The sequence below is a fragment of the Vulpes vulpes genome, chromosome 2 (genome assembly GCF_048418805.1).
Source record: "Vulpes vulpes isolate BD-2025 chromosome 2, VulVul3, whole genome shotgun sequence".
NCBI lineage: Eukaryota > Metazoa > Chordata > Mammalia > Carnivora > Canidae > Vulpes > Vulpes vulpes.
In genome coordinates this window covers 81,921,270-81,941,725 of record NC_132781.1, presented here as the reverse complement: position 1 = coordinate 81,941,725, position 20,456 = coordinate 81,921,270, and the positions used below count along the sequence as shown (strand labels likewise).

The 20,456-nt window shown below is 38.6% G+C and overlaps 1 protein-coding gene across 13 annotated transcripts in view; it reads right to left on the bottom strand.

The window, feature by feature from the left end:
- The window catches only part of GABRA2 (gamma-aminobutyric acid type A receptor subunit alpha2), a 126,501-nt gene that overhangs the window by 60,940 nt on the left and 45,105 nt on the right, over positions 1-20,456 (bottom strand). For all 13 annotated transcript variants that reach the window (XM_072749084.1, XM_026016567.2, XM_072749088.1 and 10 more), the window contains one exon: positions 14,655-14,722. In XM_072749084.1, the coding sequence (XP_072605185.1) occupies positions 14,655-14,722 (68 nt within the window). The remainder of the gene's footprint in view (positions 1-14,654; positions 14,723-20,456) is intronic.

Below are 20,456 nucleotides of genomic sequence, written 5' to 3'. Positions count from 1 at the left end.
CACCTGTGGGTTAGCTGGCCATGGGCTGATCGAGGCTGCCATTATCTAGGACCACCTGGACAACTCAGCTCTGCTCCATGTGCCTCTTATTTTCCTCCAGGAACCACAAGGCTATCTTGGGCTTATCTTGGGCTTATCTTTCCCATGACAATGGTAGAAGTACAAAAGAACAAACCCTAATGTCATTTCAAGTCATCACTTGTGTGATGTCTGTTAACGTCCCATTGGCCAAAGCAAGTCACGCGGTTGAATTTAGCGACAAGTGTTACAGCCAGTCATCCAACTCTCAGTGGAAGGGCATTATAAAGTCAAGTGGAAAAAGATGTGGATATAAAAAGGGGTAATGAATGGGGGCCATGACTGTAACCTATCATACTAGCCCATCCCTTGTGAGAGAAAATTAAAGATTTTTGTGAATGAATAGTTTGAGAACATCAACTGCATTGTACCTTAATGACGAGACAGACTGAGCACAAACAGGATATTCCACTTAGAGCAGTGGTTCACAAAATGGGGTATGTACATCCTTTTAGATGTAAGAAGAAAATATAGAATCTTTAAGTAAAATTCTTATCTAAATATAAGAAGTAAATGAAGCTTTGCTAATATAAATAATGATATTGGCACTCTCACTGTGCCCATAAGTTGATGCTGGTCATACATGGAACCCATTCTATGGGAAGAGAAGGCAGAACAGGAATGGTCACGTGATGTTCATTCATTTGCTTTCAGGTATTGTGATTTGGATCAGGTGAATGTACAAGTTATAGTATCCAGTTTTGATTAAACTAACTCTAATAAAAATAGACAAATAGTTTCAATAGATCATTGCTAAATGACACCACAGATTGAAGAAAACACTAATAATTACACACGCACAAGTGAACAAGAACAACAAAGAATATCAGTTCTATGCCTAACAGGAGCTCTTCATTAGCCACATAAAGATTGATGAACTAATCAATTCTAAAAAGAAATCTGAAAGCAAATTTATAATTATCAATGAAACTATTTAAAATATGGGTTTCCAACCACTGTTTCTTAAGGATGACATTCATCCTCAGCACATATTGTACCTTGAAATACTGGTTACTGTGGCATAAAGCCATTGCAAAGAGCAAGTTGTTTTAAAAACTAAACATTGGGATCCCTGGGTGGCACAGCGGTTTAGCGCCTGCCTTTGGCCCAGGGCGTGATCCTGGTGACCCAGGATCGAATCCCACGTCAGGCTCCCGGTGCATGGAGCCTGCTTCTCCCTCTGCCTGTGTCTCTGCCTCTCTCTCTCTCTCTCTCTCTCTCTCTCTCTGTGACTATCATAAATAAATAAAAATTAAAAAATAAATAAATAAAATGGATGTAATAAAAAATGGATGTAATAAAACTTAACATATATATATATACACACACACACATATTAAAAAAATAATAAAAAAATAAAAATAAAATAAAAAATAAAAAATAAACATTTAGGAGGAGAAACATCTAGAATTGGTGGATACATTTTTAAAATTAGTACGATGGTTCAGTAACAAATGGCCAATGATTCAGTTCTTAAATTTGAATTTATATATCTTTTTCATTTAGAAGTTATCAAAAGAAGTATTAAACTATAAATTTAGAATCAGATCTTTTATTGCTATTAAAGTACTTAAGAAAAATATTGAAAAAGAATAAAGTACATTTTAAACAGATTAACTGCTAAAAATTATGAATAGCAGCAATCTTAAGTGAGAGCAAAAATATCTATTTAATTAATAAATAATTATTTCTGAAATAATATGCATTTTAACATTATATCATTCCAATTTCAGCATTAGTGCTTATCTTATATGTAAACATATTAATAAAAAGTATACAGATATATAAATACATAAGTAAATACAGTTGATTCACTAGTTTTTGTGATTTTGTTTTCTAGATTAAAATGTTAGGGTAAGGAGACTTTTCAATCAAATAATGTTTGTTGCATACCCACTAAGAATAACAGGATTTCCAAATTATTTGCATTTGATCTCCTTAAATGTATGTACAATGCGCATTCTCAGTATTTGAAAAGAATTCTCTTGAAAGATTTCTTGAAATAAGCCTCAGGCTTGCCATGAGTGTGTACTAACAGAGTAAGTGCCTGATGTGTGCATTCCAAGAAATTTCCAGAAATAACAAAACAATGCAACTGCTTTATACAAACTTATATGGGTTTGGCCCATGAATTGAGATTCTAAAAGAAATAAATAACAAGAAGATCAGCTACAAAAATCCCTCGGGAAATATACAAACAACAAAGAAGCCAATTTAGAAAGAAACCAAGAAATTCACGAAGCCGGATCCGCATGCAGCTATCCCATGGTCTATGCTCAAGAGCCGTGAATCTGACTGCTGGGTGAGACTGAAAAGTTGAAGACTCCACACACTTAAAGATCTGAAAAATTCTTTACAGGAAATTTCATCCAAGTTCTCTTTTTTATAGATGGAGTTATAGATAAATGGAGTCAGTTTCCTGTTTCCAAGCTTTTGGGGGCAGAACCCAAGGCAAGGATAGAATTTCCAGGCCAGTGTTTTAACTGCCAATAAATAGTCTTCCCAGGATTTGTAATGCAAACAAGGAAATCACTCTTTATCGCACAGTTCATTGTGTAAAGAGGACTTCAGGTACATGTGAACCTAGTGAAGGCAAAGTATTTTGGGGCGCCTGACTACATTAATTATAAGTCAATGCATGTAGCCAATTTCAGAAATATTCTATGTACTCACTGAAACACTACCAAATGGCAGGACTGCTCTTGGGGTGATTTCTCATTCACTCCGATTTACTGAGCATGTTTTAAAGTACCAAAATGTGTTTCACTTCACCCTTTTTTGTTAATCAAGGCTAGCGTCCTCTGAGTACATTTCAAGGAGTGTATTTCTTCTTTAACAAAGAAAAATGTGATTTATGAAGCAGGTATGTAGCTATTAAGGAAACACGGCCCTTGGAATATGCAAGAATGGTTAAGCTCACACACTTCCAGCTGGTACTCAAAGGGGTGTGAACAACACGTAGCCCAATATTAGCATTGCAAAACTCGCAAAAGAATGGAGAAGCTTAAGAACAGAGCAGCCCAGTGACAATCAACCCAGTTAATACAAGATCATAAAACCCTATTATGCCAAGAAGCTCACGCAGAGTCTCAGAATACCACAGCTACTGCACGCTCTGCTCTGACCATTGCGTGGGAAGATGTCTGGGCTTCCTCTTTGCAACTAGGGGCCGGGCAAGTTCCAAGAACAAATTAGATACTGATACTACAGATTTAGAACCTGATGGCAGATTATTAAAATATATCTAATCAAAATATCCAAAATGATGAATAGTCACACCAGCTCATTGCAATTCACTTTAATAAAATTTTTATTTCAACTTCATAATAACCTTATTAAATATGCAAAATATCCTCATTTCAAGGTGGAAGATACTTCAGAAACCACACCCATTTAAAAAGAGAGAGAGAATTCAATTGTGCTTCCTAACACAGTGCCCTTTTTGTTACATTATACTTAAACACATTAAAAATAATCTTTGGAGGCAGGATGTCAGAGTGAAATCTCCATCTTTTATGGACCAATAAATAAATGTTAGTCATGGATTATGGAAGGTTACAGAAAAGACTTTAGTTGCAGAGCTGAGAATGGAGTTTTAGAATCTCTGTCAAAGCCTACTTTCCACATTGAAAACTGACTTAGACGTAAGATCAAAAGAGAACAAAAATAATAAGCAATATAAAACTGGGCTCTGAGGTCAGGTTGATTAGGGTGCTTGACCTTGAGCAGGTTATTTAATCTCACTACTTCAGTTGACCGATCTAGAAAATGGTGATAGTAATAAAACCTACTTCTTATAAGGATGAAGTGAGGTGATATGTGTAAAGTTCTTAGAAACAGTTCGGACGTCAAGGAAGGTATCCTGATACAAATCGCCTTCAAAATATATTTCTCCCCATCCCCCATACTCAACAAAAGGGCAGCCTGACAAGTGAGGGACACCCAGCAGCAAAAGGGCACCAAGTAAAGTGCCAGGGGCATGGGCTGCGCCACAGAACGTCCATTAAAGAGGAAGCCACTTGGGTTGCTGGTGTTTGGGACAACAAAGAGGTCACTGAGAAGAAGGCACCAACCAACCCCATGAGACAGCCCGCATTTGCCAGCTCTACAAATGGCATTAATTGCCAAGAGAGAACCAACAGAACAAGCTAAGTAAAAAGAGATGTTCCTCCATTTTTGTCATCTACTTCCCCTTGCCTCCACTCTGGCAGACCCAGAAAGGGGGGAAGAAGAGCGGACCATAGCCTTGTGCCCACTGCACATCCCATAGCTGTGAACATGGGTGAGAAGAGGAGAGAATTCCTAACCAGCCTAGAAGGCTGATGTTGAAATTGGCCACCACCAGACTCCTTGATATTTGGAAGTGAACAGAAAGTGAAAGGATCCACTCAGGATGCTTGTCACGACGTGGGGAAAGGAGCTCCAAAAATGAAGTGTCGGTGAACTGGGTCTGTTGAATTTCTGAAGCCACTGGGGTGGAGTCCAGACACTTTCTTAGAGTCCAAGCACCAGCATGAGCTTTCCGTCCCCTTCCTCCTCCAGCCTGGTGTCTGGCAGTCCCCACCCTCACCCTCCACTCTGCCTGGAGTAATACTGACCCTGCAGGGCCTCTGACCTGTCGTGTCCCAACTAACTACCCAAACTCCCTGCTCTCTGCTGCAGTGGCTCTTCCCTACCAGTCCCTATATTGGCCAACCTTTACTCCACGCTAACAAGGACTACGATCACCTTCTTTGATGCTGCAAAACACCCGCATCTAACAAACTATGGCCAGAACAGGGGAAACAAACAATAATTAGCCCAGGAACGAATGAACGAGAGGCATCATCAGAAATGAAATGTACCTGTGAACATGGGTGAGAAAAGGAGAGAATTTCTAACCAGCCTAGAAGACTAATGTTGAAGTTGGCCTGTACCAGACTCCTTGATATTTGGAAGTGAACAGAAAGCGACAGGATCCACTCAGGATGCTTGTCATGACGTGGGGAACACGTAACAAGGATTCTGGGCAACAGCTCTAATTCCATAAGGAGAAAGGCATCAGCAGAGGCAGATGCTAGAAAAGTCCTCAGGTGTCTTATACAGCGAAAAGTCACCTGCATGCAATGCCCTAACCCTTAGATCTAACAGGTTTGTCAAGTGCGTATGTTTGCATGTGTGTGTCCCTGTAACTGTATTAAACTAACCCCCCGGTAGTCTTATTTTGTACAGTAGTTACATTCGAAAGACTGTTGACACAGATCAAAAAAGCCATGCATGCCAGCACCAATCCTCCAGGAAAAGAGATCCGCTGTGTTTTAAAGTGTCACTTGGGGGTGGTTTGGGGGCTTTCCTTTTTGGGCAATGGGCTATCATGCCTTCGTGATCTGGCTGTGAGTTCTCCTCTAGCCTCATCTTCCCCCTCGCCCCCAGATCCCAGAAAGCCTTCTAGGCTCGAGTCACACTATATTTTTGCATTTTACTAAATTCAACTAGGCCTTCCAATTTGTGCTAAAGCACTCCCCTCGTCTGTCCTCTCCAGTTTATCTTCTTTTCCTAGAAACCCTGTCAGATATAGATATCCTATACCCACATACCCTCTGCTACACAGTCGCCCAGAAATACCTCAATAACAGCATGATCCCACTGTTCCAAAGTTGATAACTCTTCTCCGCTGTTTCCCCACATCACTGTGAACAACTTGAGGACAAGCGCTGGTTATACTTAGGGATTTCGGCTCCCACACTGTGACAGACACAGAGCACGTTCTTAGTAAATCTTGCTGAAATGAACAAACACAACTCACGCCTTGTAGTAGCTCAGATGGCAGTGAAGACCACGGACATGGAAAGGTGTCCATCAGCCACTAGATAAAGGCCTAAGAGCGTGAGGACGCCACGTGGAAGAGCACAGGGACAAGAAGGACCGACCCTACTTGGAGCGGCCTACAAAGACTCCAGACAAGATGAAATTCGAGCCTGGCCTCGCATAAATGAAAGATCTCCAGTTGGCAGAGGAGGAGCGGAGCAGAACGAGGAAAGGGAAAGACATATCTGCAGAGTTGTTGAAGATAATGGCATGTTCGAGAAACAGTGAGATGTTCAATGCAATCTTTTTTTTTCAATGCAATCTTTAAAAAATAAAAGCCTCGCTGATAGTTTCAATGCCTTACAGCTACTGCCCTCTGTCTCGCCCCCTCTCCCAAACCATGCTGCTTAAAAAATGTCGCCTCCGCGATTTCTCCATTTCCTCACCTCCCACATGCTCAACCCACTGCAATCTGGTTGCTTTCACCACGATCAGCAAATACCTCCGTGTTCTTAATCTAATGACACATTTGCATCCTCTTCTCGGCTCTTCCATAACATATGACACCGCTGTTCTCTCCCTACCTTTGCGGTGCTCTCTTGCATTGGATTTCAACCTTACCCTCTTGGTGTTGTAGGAAACTGCTGGGAAATTCCTCACCGTGGGATCTGAGACCTTCTGTGTCTGCCAGCAATCTACATGTGATGGTAACCCCTGGAAAATGCACAGGAGTAGCACCAGCAGATGACATCCATTATTCTGGTCTAAGGCAAACAAATTCTGTGTGACTCCCCAGAAGACAGATTCCACCCTGGAAACCTCTGCAACCTCTGCAATTTTAATTTAATTGAATGTTTGTTTAAGATTTTATTTATTTATTCATGAGAGACACACGGAGAGAGGCAGAGACACAGGCAGAGGGAGAAGCAGGCTCCATGCAGGGAGCCTGACGCAGGACTCGATCCCAGGACCCCTGAGCTGAAGGCAGATACTCAAGGACTGAGCCACTCAGGTGTCCTGCAATTTTAATTAAAAAAAAAATCACTTCATGTTCAGAAATCATAGCTGTTTATTATTTCGTTTATTTTTATTTTTTTAAAAGATTTTATTTATCCATTCATGAGAGAGAGAGAGAGAGAGAGAGAGGCAGAGACACAGGCAGAGGGAGAAGCAGGCTCCACGCAGGGAGCCCGACATGGGACTCGATCCTAGGTCTCCAGGATCAGGACCTGGGCCAAAGGAGGCACTAAACCGCTGAGCCACCCGGGCTGCCCTATTATTTAGTTTATAAAAAGGAATGCGGGAGTGTGGAGGAATGCCCCTCTCCGTCGGAAGTCAAGGGAGCTGTCACCTGATGTATGTGGTTCCTGCAACCCTCCCTTTTGCAGGAAGGTAGGATGGAGTCAAACTAGTCCCCACTGCCTTTATTTGCCCTCTTTCCCAAAACTGATCCCCACCCCCCCACCCCCCGCTCCCTAGGTTAGGTTTTACCGTGGGCAAAACCCACGGACTCTTCCCATTTCTAGATGAACACTATCACCTTCAGTATACAGGACCCTACCTTGATTGCCGTAAGTCACCCCAATATCTGACTACTGCACATCCCTGCCTCTGACAAGGAATAAAAGGCAGCGGTTTCTAACTTCTGTTGCTAAGGACCAAAACACAGCCTGTTTCAGGGAAGGGAATGCCCCCCTTCATGTTGACAGACCTCCACGGCCGCTTCCCCTAAAATCTGTTTTATTCTCTTATATTCTCAAGTTTCTGTGAAAGTACAATGACCTTTTCCCTGGAAATCCCTTTCTTGCACAATGTTATGCTTGCTCATGCTTCCACTACCGTCAGATGGCTCCCCAAACTGTCTGCACCCCGGCCTTTCTCCCAAGCTCTGGACGGATACCCACACCTCGACATCTCCAATTAAATCTCTCCAGAGACCCCAACTCAGTGTATCTGAAACAGAAGTACTCACCCCCCGAACACCAGAACAATAGCAAAGTGATCTTTTCCTCCTGCACATCATATCCCAGGGAACGGTGCCATCCCCCCAATCTCCGAAGCCTTCATCCTGCGCTTCCTTCAACCCCTCCATCCAACAGATCACCTAGTCGGACTACTATCATGTGGAGATCTTTCAAAACTTTTCCAGTTTTCCATCTTTCGTGCCACTACTCTGGCCCAACCCACAGTCATTCTTGTGTGGAATAAAACAGCTTTCAAACTATTTTTTTTCCTTTCCCCATCCTCTAATACAAATTATTGGCTGCAGAAAATCTGACTCCATCACATGCTTTCTATATATACCCCAACCCCACCTACCCTAAAATGGCTTTTTTGCTGCCTCCAGTATAAAGTCAAACACCTTAAAACCTTAAAAAGTCTGTTAAAACCCAGACTGGCATACCCTACAACTAGCAATTATGATCCCACAGATTGTACAGAAACCCAGGAGACAATCCAATCAAGTGTCTATGAATCACATTTTAAGAAACATTATTAAAGACCCTAAGAGGGTACTGAAAAATATCAACTGACTAGCTGAATGCCCTCAACATCTAATTTCTACCCTTCCAAAATATCAATAACCTTCCAGTAATCAACCTCTTCGTGCCAACCTCGAAGTGAGTAAACGTGACTAGTCTCCTGGTGGCATACACAGTATTTGCCATGTTTATGACAGGTTTCCTTACGTAGCTACATTTACAAATGACAACTTCTGAGAAGGGTGAACGCTGAAGTCCAGGGCCAATTTTTGACCAAATGTCGAGATCTAGTGACTCTCTATACCTCCCTATGATGTTAACCACCAAAATACATAATATTTATTTCAACAGCATCTGGTGAGTCTAAGAGACAATGCACTCTGTTTTCAAAGGGACAGAAAAGTATTAACTAAAGGGATTTATTTATTTATTTATTTATTTATTTATTTATTTATTTAAATTAACGGGATTTAAATGATCAATAAACCAAGGTTACAACTTACCCGGCTGCCTGCTTCCTAATAAATCGCCTATGGGGGAAACAGCCTCAGAAATCTTGAGGTGACTTCAGAGTTTGCACCGCTCAATTTCCAACACTAACACTTAGCACTGCAAGAAATTACCATTTGGACTGAGGTTCTTAGTTTAGGTTTTAGTGCAGTAATTGGTAGCTACACCACTTATGCCTGAGGAATATGCACACACAGTGAAAATGTTTACTAATATGGGAAAAGACCTATATAGAAACTGAGGAGAAAAGAAAAAACAAAACAACAGAGGAGTGAGTTATAATTTGCTAAAATGCACATGCCTACCACAAACTTTGTCAACTGTCAGCTACCAGTACATTCCCAACTTTAATTACCTTCTTACTCATGAATTTTTTAAATGTTGAAATAAAAGATTTTTAAACTTAATTGCAGACACTGTAATTAGAATCTTTAATTATAACTTAGATCTGCAACTTTCTTTGGACAATTACACTAGTTAATGATTCTGAAATAGCAACGTGTGTGTGTGTGTGTGTTTGTGTGTGTGTGTGTGTGTGTGCGTGCGCACGTGTGTTCTTTTGGTTCCTAATTCTTTTTGCTATGCTGCTTTTTCCTCTCAGGCTAATGTCACAACAGATCTACATCACTGACCTGAACAAAACGTAGAGGTCTGGATCTCTGCACACTGCATAGAAATAAGCGTGCCAGCTAAGCTATTAAAAATGAAATTAAATTTATTCTTCACTTTTTTCTCATTACCAAGCTGCTTCTATAAGACATGAGTTATGTATCTTCATGACCACTTGTACATGTGAGTTTTAATAATTTGCCTTCCTTCTATATATAATAAATTTCTTCCTCTTTAGAGTGTCACATAGAAGTTTCATTTCTTGGCCTTCTATGCTGACATAAATTTAAATGTCTCATTATTTACCTTGCTTTCCAGCAAAAGTAATATTAGTATTGCAAATTATTCCGTTTGGTCATCATGAAGACCAAATAATCTCTTTTTGTAAAATGTATATATGGGTTTAAGTTGTGTTCCAACTTTCCTAATAGTTTACAATGAGTAAGTGTGTGTGTTACATGTGATTAGAGGTTACTCAACTTTAATTTTCTCCAGCTTCATCTTTCTTCTTTAGATTTGGACAAATACCAAACAATACCCAACAAATGATGAAACTATCTTTTGTTTTTCACTCAAAATCTTTCCCATATCACACATTATAAACTATACCAATCGTTAGTATATTGCCTCTCCGCTCCAAATGCCAACTCCTTTCCCCTTTCTTTGTGAGATAGCAGGGTGTGTGTGTGTGTGTGTGTGTGTGTGTGTGTTCCTTGCCTGTTCATGATGCTTCACCCCAGAAGTAGATGCTGCTGCCTTTACATTTGCTAGTTTGTATTACTTAGAGTCTTCTTTTACCCTGTTTTATTATTAAAGCACCTTGTTCTAGTTAATCATTCATTTTATCACAGTTTTCCTGTTTGAACTACTGTTATAGATCCTTTTCTCTGATGGGACTCTGATGACACAGTAAGTATGTGACTCTTTGGTGGTCTTGCAATTCATCAGCTTCCTCTAAGCCAACCACTGGTAAGATTGAGTAAACAAGATGAATAAAGATGGAAATAATGTAGAAAATCTGCCACGACCAAGAGTTCTATAGAACCACGTTAGGCTGGGTAATCCAAGGAGAATGTATCATTAGGAAAAAGGCCTGGGCCTTCAAGGGTCTCAAGAGCCTACAAGATGTTAAATATGTATTCCATTTTAGGGAATGTCTCTGTATACAAATGCACATGCACATTCACACACACACTCCAAAACAGAAAAGGAAAACTAACAAATGAAAGTAAGTGATTTTTTGTTGAAATGTTTCCAACCATATAATTCCACTCAACCGAATTTAACCTGTCATTTAGATTGTGAGTGCATTTTAATGTTGAATATAATGTGTGGTAGCGTCCCTCCAGATCTGAAGCATATCTGGAAGCCTGTTAATTTTTTTTTAATTTCTTGAGCCAGACTCACAGAAGAGAGCAAAATTTTTAAATTCAATTTAGATGAAGGATTTTTAATTTGTTCTGTTGCTAATGACCACATACCTATCAACAGCCACCGGCTTTTTACTTTCATTTTTTTGTGCATCTGCTTGTTAAAATGTACTCTACTTTTAAGAATGACAGCAGTGAACAGAACCACAGACCCATAACCACTAGAAGCATGATTGCCTGATAATGACCACTTCACTCACACATGGTCCTGTCCCAGTTCCGGGGCATGTTGTCCTTAACCTTCCAGTCTTCAACTTCACATGTCAGCATTCCCTGTGCTGGCTTTCAACTTGACATTAGTGAATTCCTTATGCTGACTGCTAAGCTTTAATTCTTGCATTAGAATTATAGTGCTTTTCCTATTTTTTTCTTACTTGATTTTTCCCAGAATTTAGGATTTATAAAAGCATGTACATTTCCCAACAAACACCTGCAAGGAATTTCTACATGGGAAACACTAAATGTACGATCAGTTTCTTTTCCTTTTTTTCTTTTTACTCTAAACTTCAGCTTTACTAAGGTATAATTGACAAATAAAATTATAAGCTCTCTCAAGTGTACACAGTAGTGACTGGTTTATATACATTGTGAAAGCGTTCCCCCATCTAGTTAATTAACACATCCATCAATTTATATTTATCTTTCTGTGTGTGTGAAAACATTTAAGATCTACTCTCTTAGCAAATTTCAACTATACAATAGTGTTATTAAATACAGTTGCCATGTTTTACATTAGAGCCTCAGACCTTTTTCATCTTGTAGCTGAAAATCTGTACTCTTTTACCAATCTCTCCCTATTTCCCCACCCCTAACCCCTGCCAACTACTTATCTTCTCTCGGTTTCTAAGTTTGACTTTAAAAAAATTTATTCTGCATGTAAGTGAGATCATGCAGTATTTGTCTTCCTCTGTTTGGCTTATTTCACTTAGCATAATACCCTCAAGGTCCATCCATATTGCTGCAAAGTCAGATTTTTGTTTTTTCCCATGGCCAAAAGTATTCACATATATGATATATGAATCATATATGACTTATATATGTGTGTGTGTGTGTGTATATATATGTACACACACACACACACATATATATAATGTTTCTATATCTTGGCTCCTGTGAATAATGCTGCAATGAACATGGGAGTGCAAAAATCTCTCTGAAATCCTGCTTTCATTTCCTTTGAATATATACTCAGAAATGGAATTAATGTATCATAGAATAGTTCCCTTTTTAACTTTTGAGAAACCTCCTTACAGTTTTCCATAGTGGCTACACCAATTACGTTTTCACCAACAGTGTATAAGGATTCCTTTCCTCCACATAATAAACACTTATCTCCCGTCTTTATAATGACAGCCATACTAACAGGTGTAAGGTCATATCTCATGGTAGCACTGATTTGCATTTTCCTGATGATTAGTAATGTTGGGTACCTGTCATGTATCTGTTGGCCATTTGCACGTCTTTGTAAAAACTTCTGTTCAGTTTGTCTTCCTTTTCTAAATTGGATTGTTTGTTTTTACTATTGAGTTGTGTCAGTTCTTTATGTACTTTGGCTATTAACCCCTTATAAGATATATGATTTGCAAATATTTTCTCCCATTGTGTAGGTTGCCTTTCCATTTTGCTGATGGTTTCTTTTGCTGTGAAAAAGCTTTCCAGTTTGATGTGGTCCCATTTCTTCAATTTTACTTTTGATGTCAGATCCAAAAACCCCTTACTAAAGACTGATGTCAAATGGCTTCTCTTCCATGGAATATTTTCTTCTAGTGGTTTTATGGTTTCGATTGTTCTGTTCAAGTCTTTTATCCATTTTGAGTTGAAGCTATCTGCTTTCTAAGCGTGTGCTAGTAATCTGACCATATGGTCAGAACAAAGAGGAGGAGGATTAGTCTAATCCATTGCCACCACTGGAAAAAAGTCACCTTATACATTTTGCCTAAATTATATGAATGAGTTTATCCAAAACCTCCAGAAAATAATCATTTTGTGTGTCTAAAAGAAGTATACGTTTTTCTATTTTTGATTTTTAGGTAGGATAATTCCCTTTGCAAAAACAATAAAAAACAAAAACCATTAAAAGTAACTGGAGCATTAATATACACAGCACAAAATACACAACACTGAAAACTTTGATATTTGTGGTTCTATATTATTTGCCTTTCTGTTTTGGCTGGTAGTAAGACACCAACGGTAACCATAAAAGAGCATCTTTTATTCCATCTTGCTGGTTTTTCAGTGTCAGATGAAGTTCTGACTCTCCTTGATTCCACTTAGAGGTTAGGTGCTCATTCTCACTGTGACTCTCTAGTATTTGGAAGCATCTACTGAGCCAAACTGCATAGATACATGTCTTTACAGACAACCAATAATGTTTGGAATACATATTCTTGCTAAATATGTCTCTCGTGTCTTAAAGTTTCCGTACACTTAAAATTGACCTATGGCAAGAGGCAGATTAATCTCTTCCATCACAGTAGAAGATACTACAAGGGAGGGGGAGGGATTATGTTGAAAGTAGGACTTTTTTTTCTGTTGCTGTGGAATTGTGGCTAAGACATGGAGTTAAGAGGGAAAAAAAGCACTTAAATCTTCACATTAGAATTTGAAAGAACTTCAAAGACCTGCTGGTGTTTGGGTATCAACCATGTCCCCAAAATGACAGGTCATTACCCCTGTGCCACTTTATATTTTCAGCCATCCAAATCAATTTAAGAAAAGGACTATGAATTCAGAGAAGTGACTGCGATGGAAGACAAAGCAAAATTTTTAAAGGATAGACATGGCGTATCTGCTTCCTGAAGGAAAGGTAGAGAGGTCCCAATAAATTGGCTAATGTTTACTGATGTCTGCATTAAAGGAAAACTTAGTTTTTGTGTGTTTATCCTGGTGAAAAACTGCCAAACTTGGTGTCCTGACCCTTGGGTTGTCGGAGAAAGGCAAGAAGTGAGGGAAAGGTGACATGATGGAGGATGACCAGGCAAAGGAAGGATAAAGGCATTTCCTCTAATTCTCATTTCCTGGGTCATAAGGAAGGTGAATGTAAAGTATTTCAACAAAAATGTCTATAACTGAGCACTATAATAAGCAGTAGAAATGGAAGACGGACTACTAAAATTTTGATGCTTAATCAATAATTATCTATGATGTTGCTAGCCTGCTACTTTCTAACCCAGCAGACCAATTTCCCTCTTACCTATCTCATTTTAAAGAAAAATAAATACCAATTTCATTGAACCTGAGAATGTCAAGTTCTCATTTTCTTTAGATCGATTTACATATGCCTACTAAGTATGTAGCTTGTAGGTACGGTGTGTGTTTAGAAAATGTGAGACGGACCCACCTCACTTAATGTCAATGGAAGATCTGCATTTCTAGCCCTGATCTTGAGTATAATCTGTAAGAAGCGACTGTCTGATAAACTTTACAGATTTTACTTATCAAAGTCCAAGCAGGTCATTGAATCCTAGAAAATGGTTCTCAGTAAAATAACTATTTGCATTTAACTAATTTTTTACCACGCTGTAGCTAGGTAGACAAACTCTGTAAGGAATGTAAAATGTAAAGGGTTAATATAAACACTCAAGCAGGAATAGCGTTCCACTGAAACAAATATCCTTAACTTTCCAAATATTTGGATGGACTCGACATGAGACAGACGCATAATTCTATAATACTAAAAATATTGGTTTATTCTAACCTCCCCCCATATAATGGGAACACAATGTGAAGAAAAAATACCGTTTAATGAAAAACTCACCATATCTGTGTCTGAGACAGGGCCAAAACTGGTCACGTAGATGTTAGTGAAGACTTCAGTAATACTGTCTGATATGAGAAAAAGAGATTAAATATAGATAATATATAACGAGAGCCACTGAAAGAGACCGTATCAAGTACATGGAATGACTAGAAAGCTGTGCGTTATTTAGGAATATTGCTTTTTACTTTCTTTTCAACCTTTACAAACAACAAAAATTTCTGTATTACTCAATTATTTCATAGGTTCTCACAATCCTAAATGCTAAATGCCTAGAAGTATTATGACATTCTTACTTGGAAACTACACCTGATTTAGACATATTCTGTTTTGAACATATTTCTGAGAATTAATAGTTTCTCAAAATCTGTCTTAACTGAACCAGTTTATAAAATATTTACTACCAGTACTAAAAATAAACTGTGGTTAGTAGGGTTGCTATTTGATATAGTCCTAAATTTGATTTTTAAACTAAATATTTCAGATGGTATCTCATGATGGTAGAGGTTTTGTTTGTAGATTGTCAATAAGTACATCTTCTCAATAGAGCATAGAAATGAATTGTTAATTACTCTAAATACGATCACTCAGTGACAAAAAATAAAAGCAGTTAACTGACATCAATCACAATGGATTACTTCCAAACTTGCCTTTAAAGGTATTTACGAATGTATGAAACATTAAGCTCGACTTGAATTAGGTTCAAAGTTATATAACTTACTAACTGTAACACAATTAACTAGACGGCTCTTTTAACCAGGTGATTTGGATCTTTGATTTTTAAAAAAGCCAAATGGTGACAGTGGAAAGGCTCAAAGAAAAGACTAAAAAAAAAAAATTCTTCCAATGTACTTATAGGAAAAAACAATAATACATCCTCCCCCCCCCCCCCCCCGCCCCGGTTGAGTGCTGCCTTATTTATTTATTTATTTATTTATTTATTTATTTATTCATTATTTATTTATATTGCAGTTCAATTTGCCAACATATAGCATATCACCCCCAGTGCTCATCCTGTCAAGTGCCCCCCTCAGTGAATAATACATCCTTAATTTCTATCATCACAAACTGAATGTCTCATCCTCTGTCCAATTTGTAATCCTGCAGAAACAATATCACAAAATATTTTTAATATTATACTGGACACTGATTCACAATCATGAAGGAGAGTAATTAAACTAATTCTGGAATATTGTATCCACTAAGGCCAAAATAAAAAGCAACAAGGATTTTGAAATATCACAGCAGACTTTGAAGGCTGATGCTTCACATGACTTGAAATATAACAATCTGCATGACAGACCTAGAGGTAGATTCTATTATCATCCCAATACATATGCACACAGATGCACACAGAGACACGTAAGGAAAAGCGCCCAACGACCCTCACTTGGTAGAGCAAATAGAGCCAGGCTTCAGAACCCAGGCAATGTGGCTCCTAAGCTCTCAGGGTAAACCACAGTCAATAATATTACACTTGAACCTAAAAGTGTTTTTCATTAGCTACATATTTCTATTCACCGTAATCCTCTGCACTAAAAACATAGTGTTCCACATAAATGTACTTATTCAACTTTATTATTTTATATTCTATTTTCTTTCAAAAATCTTTTTTCATTAAATTTTACCATAACATTCATTTGGGACAATAAATACATTCATAAAGCTAATTCTCAGCTGCCAGCTGCCCCAAAGACCTGCACAGGGTCAGCTTCGTGGGCATGCAGCTTGTGTGGTGTCACACAGCCCTGTGCTCAGACGAGCCCCATGCGTGGTTTGGTGTTCTGCTTTTGCTCTCTTGAAATTCTTAATTATCTTTTGAATAAAGGGCCCTGCATTTTCATCTTGGACTAGGCCTCACACATCATGCAGCTGGTCCTGGACGTGAATGAGATGTGCTATTAGAAAGGAATTATGAAAATGGGACTCCAGTTGGTTTGCTTTTTCCTCTTACTCATTCCAAATCAATAATGTCACACCTATTCCATAAACAATCCAATAAAACTTTAAGTCACTATAGATATTGATTTTAAATGTTCCAGGAAAGGAAAATGTAAACGTTGAGGGAGTCTTCAGCCAAAGAGAGGCAGATAAAATTATTCTCTGTAGTCTGGAGTAGCAAAACTAGAGAAGAAAGATGACAAAATGTGTGAATATATTCATGCTAAGGACATGAAGAATATCCACTTTATGACAAATGGCAAGTAAAGGGTAAGGGAGAGTGTTCCCAGTACCTCGTGGCTACAGGGAAGTGGCAGCTAAGAATCCAAAGAGAAACGTAAGATTACCCTCAAAGCTCTAGGCAGCAAGAGCAACACCTAAAGACACAGAACACAGATAGGCAAAATTACCTTAAGTAAATGATTTCATGGTTTACCGACTTCATAAGCACAGTGAGAGAGCTGTATGCACTGCAAGGAATATTCTCCAGCTAAGCAAGTTCAATAAAAGGAAGGTCAGCAAGGCAAACACTGACTATGAATACCCAATAGCTGTAAGACTGAGAAAGGGACTCCTGGTTGTTGCAATAGAGTTGCCAACAACCAACATGAATTGGTAAAATAGTTTTGAGTCATGACTGCAAATATTTGACACATCTATTCAAAACATCATCTTTGATTATGATTTGGCTTTCCATAAGAGACGAGAAGGGAAAGGAAAGGAAGCAGAAGAAGTAAGATTTTATGAATATTGGTTATTTGGGGATCTTGCGACACTAATTTGTCAAAATCCATAGTAGCTTCTAGTCAACTTTTATTTTCCAGTATGGGTTTAGCGCAAGGCTGAATTGTGTTGCTAACTAATGCCTGTTATAATATTCTGATGGACAGATGTCCATCACAGAGTAAATAAATGGACTGACCACAATCTGGTGGCCCTTCAGTCTCTTCTTCGCTTTAAGTACCACGAGTTACCTTCTCGAGTCCCGATCACATGGAGTGGACCCACCTTGCGCGGCCCAGACTCAGAGCCTTCACCTTGGCTACTGTTTCTCTCCCTTCCCTTGAGGTGATCGCTTACTTGCCTTTAAGTCTCTATTTAAATGTCCTCTCCCCAGGTCAGAGGTTCACTATACCCCTTGTATAATGAGGTTGGCTTCATTCATTTCCTCCCCGACACTTCATTTTTGCATAAAACTCTTTAAAATTTGTCATAATTTTCATGCCTTAATGTGTTTTCACTCATTTGGGGGTTTTGTTTGGTGTATCTCCCCAACCAGGATTCAGATGCATGAAAAGACAACGACTATGTCACCTCTGTTCACTGTCCTATCGCTAGTCCTCAGCACAATGACTGCCACATATTACATGTTTTGTGTTTGGATTGACAAATAATTTCTAATTACAGTTCATGTAGAATATATTACCTTTTCCCCCAAATATTTCACCAACATTACAAATGGCCATGAATGGCTGAATGGGGACTGTCACTGGTGAAGTCAGAGCCCAAACTGTCCATTGACAGAAGGAGGCTGAAAGCGTATGGAACAGGATACTAGTGAAGAAACTTAAACCAAGCAAATGGAAAGAATGTATTTAGAGAAAGCCCTATTTCAGTGGAAACCAAAATTTAACTTTTGAGCAAACGGTAAGTGGCTTTTAACAGAAATGTATACCATGAGTTACCTCAAAATAATTGTTCATAAGCTAAATTCTTAGTTTTAGAAATGCCAACAGCACAATATGCAAAAGAGGATTTTCCATACAGATTTTCCAAAGGCCAAATACCCCAAGGTTAATAAGAAGTACTTGAGGAGAAATAAGGACTGCATGTGGTAAACATAAAAGGTGTGATCCTTAGGAGCAATCATCCAATTCCGGATTTGAAAGGCAGCTATCACAGAAGAGAGAGAAAGGGGACTAACCTTTTCACAGTTACAGAGATGGTTTCTAATGGTTTCTAATGTATCATATTATTTTCCTTCTTTTAAAACTGACCTTAATTTTGGCAAACACGAAGATTTGATGAAGCCGGCCATGAAATAAATCCTACTATTCTCTGTACTCTTCTGAATAGTTGAAATACTTGATAGAAAGAAAAATAATAAATGGCCCTGAAAGATCTCCAAAATGAATGAAAAAATAACTTCAAGAAGGGCTCACATTAACTGATAAAAATTGTTTCTTCATTGGAGAATGCAGTCAGTATTTAACAAAATTAAATTGTTATGTAAATTTTAGTCAACATACAGTGCAGTACCGGTTTCTGGAGTAGAATTCAGCAGTTCATCGCTTATATACAACACCCGGCGCTCATCACAAGTGCTCTCCTGTATTAAGAACCTGGTACCCAGCTAGCCCACCCCCCCACGACATCCCCCATCCACCCTCAATTTGTTCTCTATCATTAAGAGTCTCTTGTGATTTGTTTCCCTCTCTCCTTCCCCCCCCCCTTTTTCCATGTGTCCTTCTGTTTTGCTTCTTCAATTCCACATATGAGGGAAATCATACGTTATCCATCTTTCTCTGATTGACTTCTTTTAGCATAATACATTCTAGCGCCATCCGTGTCACTGCAAATACCAAGATTTCATTCTCTGTGATGACTAATATTCATTATATATATATACATATATCATATATATGATATATGTACATATATAATATATATCAAACTTACTTCCAAAAATCCTTTGCAAATAGTTCAGTAGGAAGATAAGTAGGAAGACTGGGGTATCAGGTTGTAAAGAGGGTTTGCATCAGAAGAGACCTGATGTGCCGCAACGTTGAGAATATGACCTCTCTCTCCATGGCAGCAGGGCACTGACTGAAAGACTCTGGGAGAATCTTACCTGCAAGGCTACTGCACTAGAAATGTTGTTATATTCATAACAGTGAGCAAACTGAATCAGAGGAGACTGAAGACAATCTATCCAATTTGGAAGATGTTACAATCATCAAAGCAAAAGGGAAAAAATGCTATTGAGGAAAGGAAAGTGTAGAAATCAAGGGAATAAAGTTCGAGATTTTTTTTAAGTAGTATTATTAGAAGATGCTGAAATAGGCCCTTTTATTTGACTGATATAAACTATCTGTAGAGCCTGGAAATGAACAGTTGCAGTAGAACAAGCGCATAAAACAACAAAAAACGTAAAACATGCAAGAGGACCAACCTTAGAAATCATTATACCTCAACGGGGTACATCAACCATTCTATTTTTTTTAAGATTTTATTTATTTTTAGAGCAAAAGAGTGCTGTGCAAGGAGGAAAATGGGAGAGGGACAGAGAGGGAGGGAGAGCATCTCAAGCCGACTCTGTGCTGAGAGCAGAGCCTGACACCCGGCGCAACCTCACCATCCTGAGATCACAACTTGAGCCAAAACCAAGACTTGAACATTTAACCAACTGAGCCACCCAGGTGCTCCCTAAATTTTTATCAAATCCTATTTGAAGTGCAACTGTTTCACATTTCTCCCTGGCTTTGTATGTTCATTGACTTACCATGTTTACTGTTTACTGCTTAATATCTACTAATAGGATAGACACGAGCCACATGTGGCTATTTGAATTTAATTTCAATTAGTTAAAATAAAATACCTGGTTCCTCCGATATACCAGCCATATTTTATCCACCTGTCACTATTGCTACCCCAATGGATAGCCAAGATGAACATTCCCATCATCACAGAGAGTTCTGGTCTACATTCACCCTCTAGAAGTTAAGCTCCATGAAGACAGGGACTTTTGCTCAGAAAAGTAAAAACCCCGCACAGAAAAATCTCTGACAACATTGATAATTTTTTGCCAAGTCAACGAATGAATGATCACTCTTAGTTCAGAGTCAGTTTCGATAGACATAG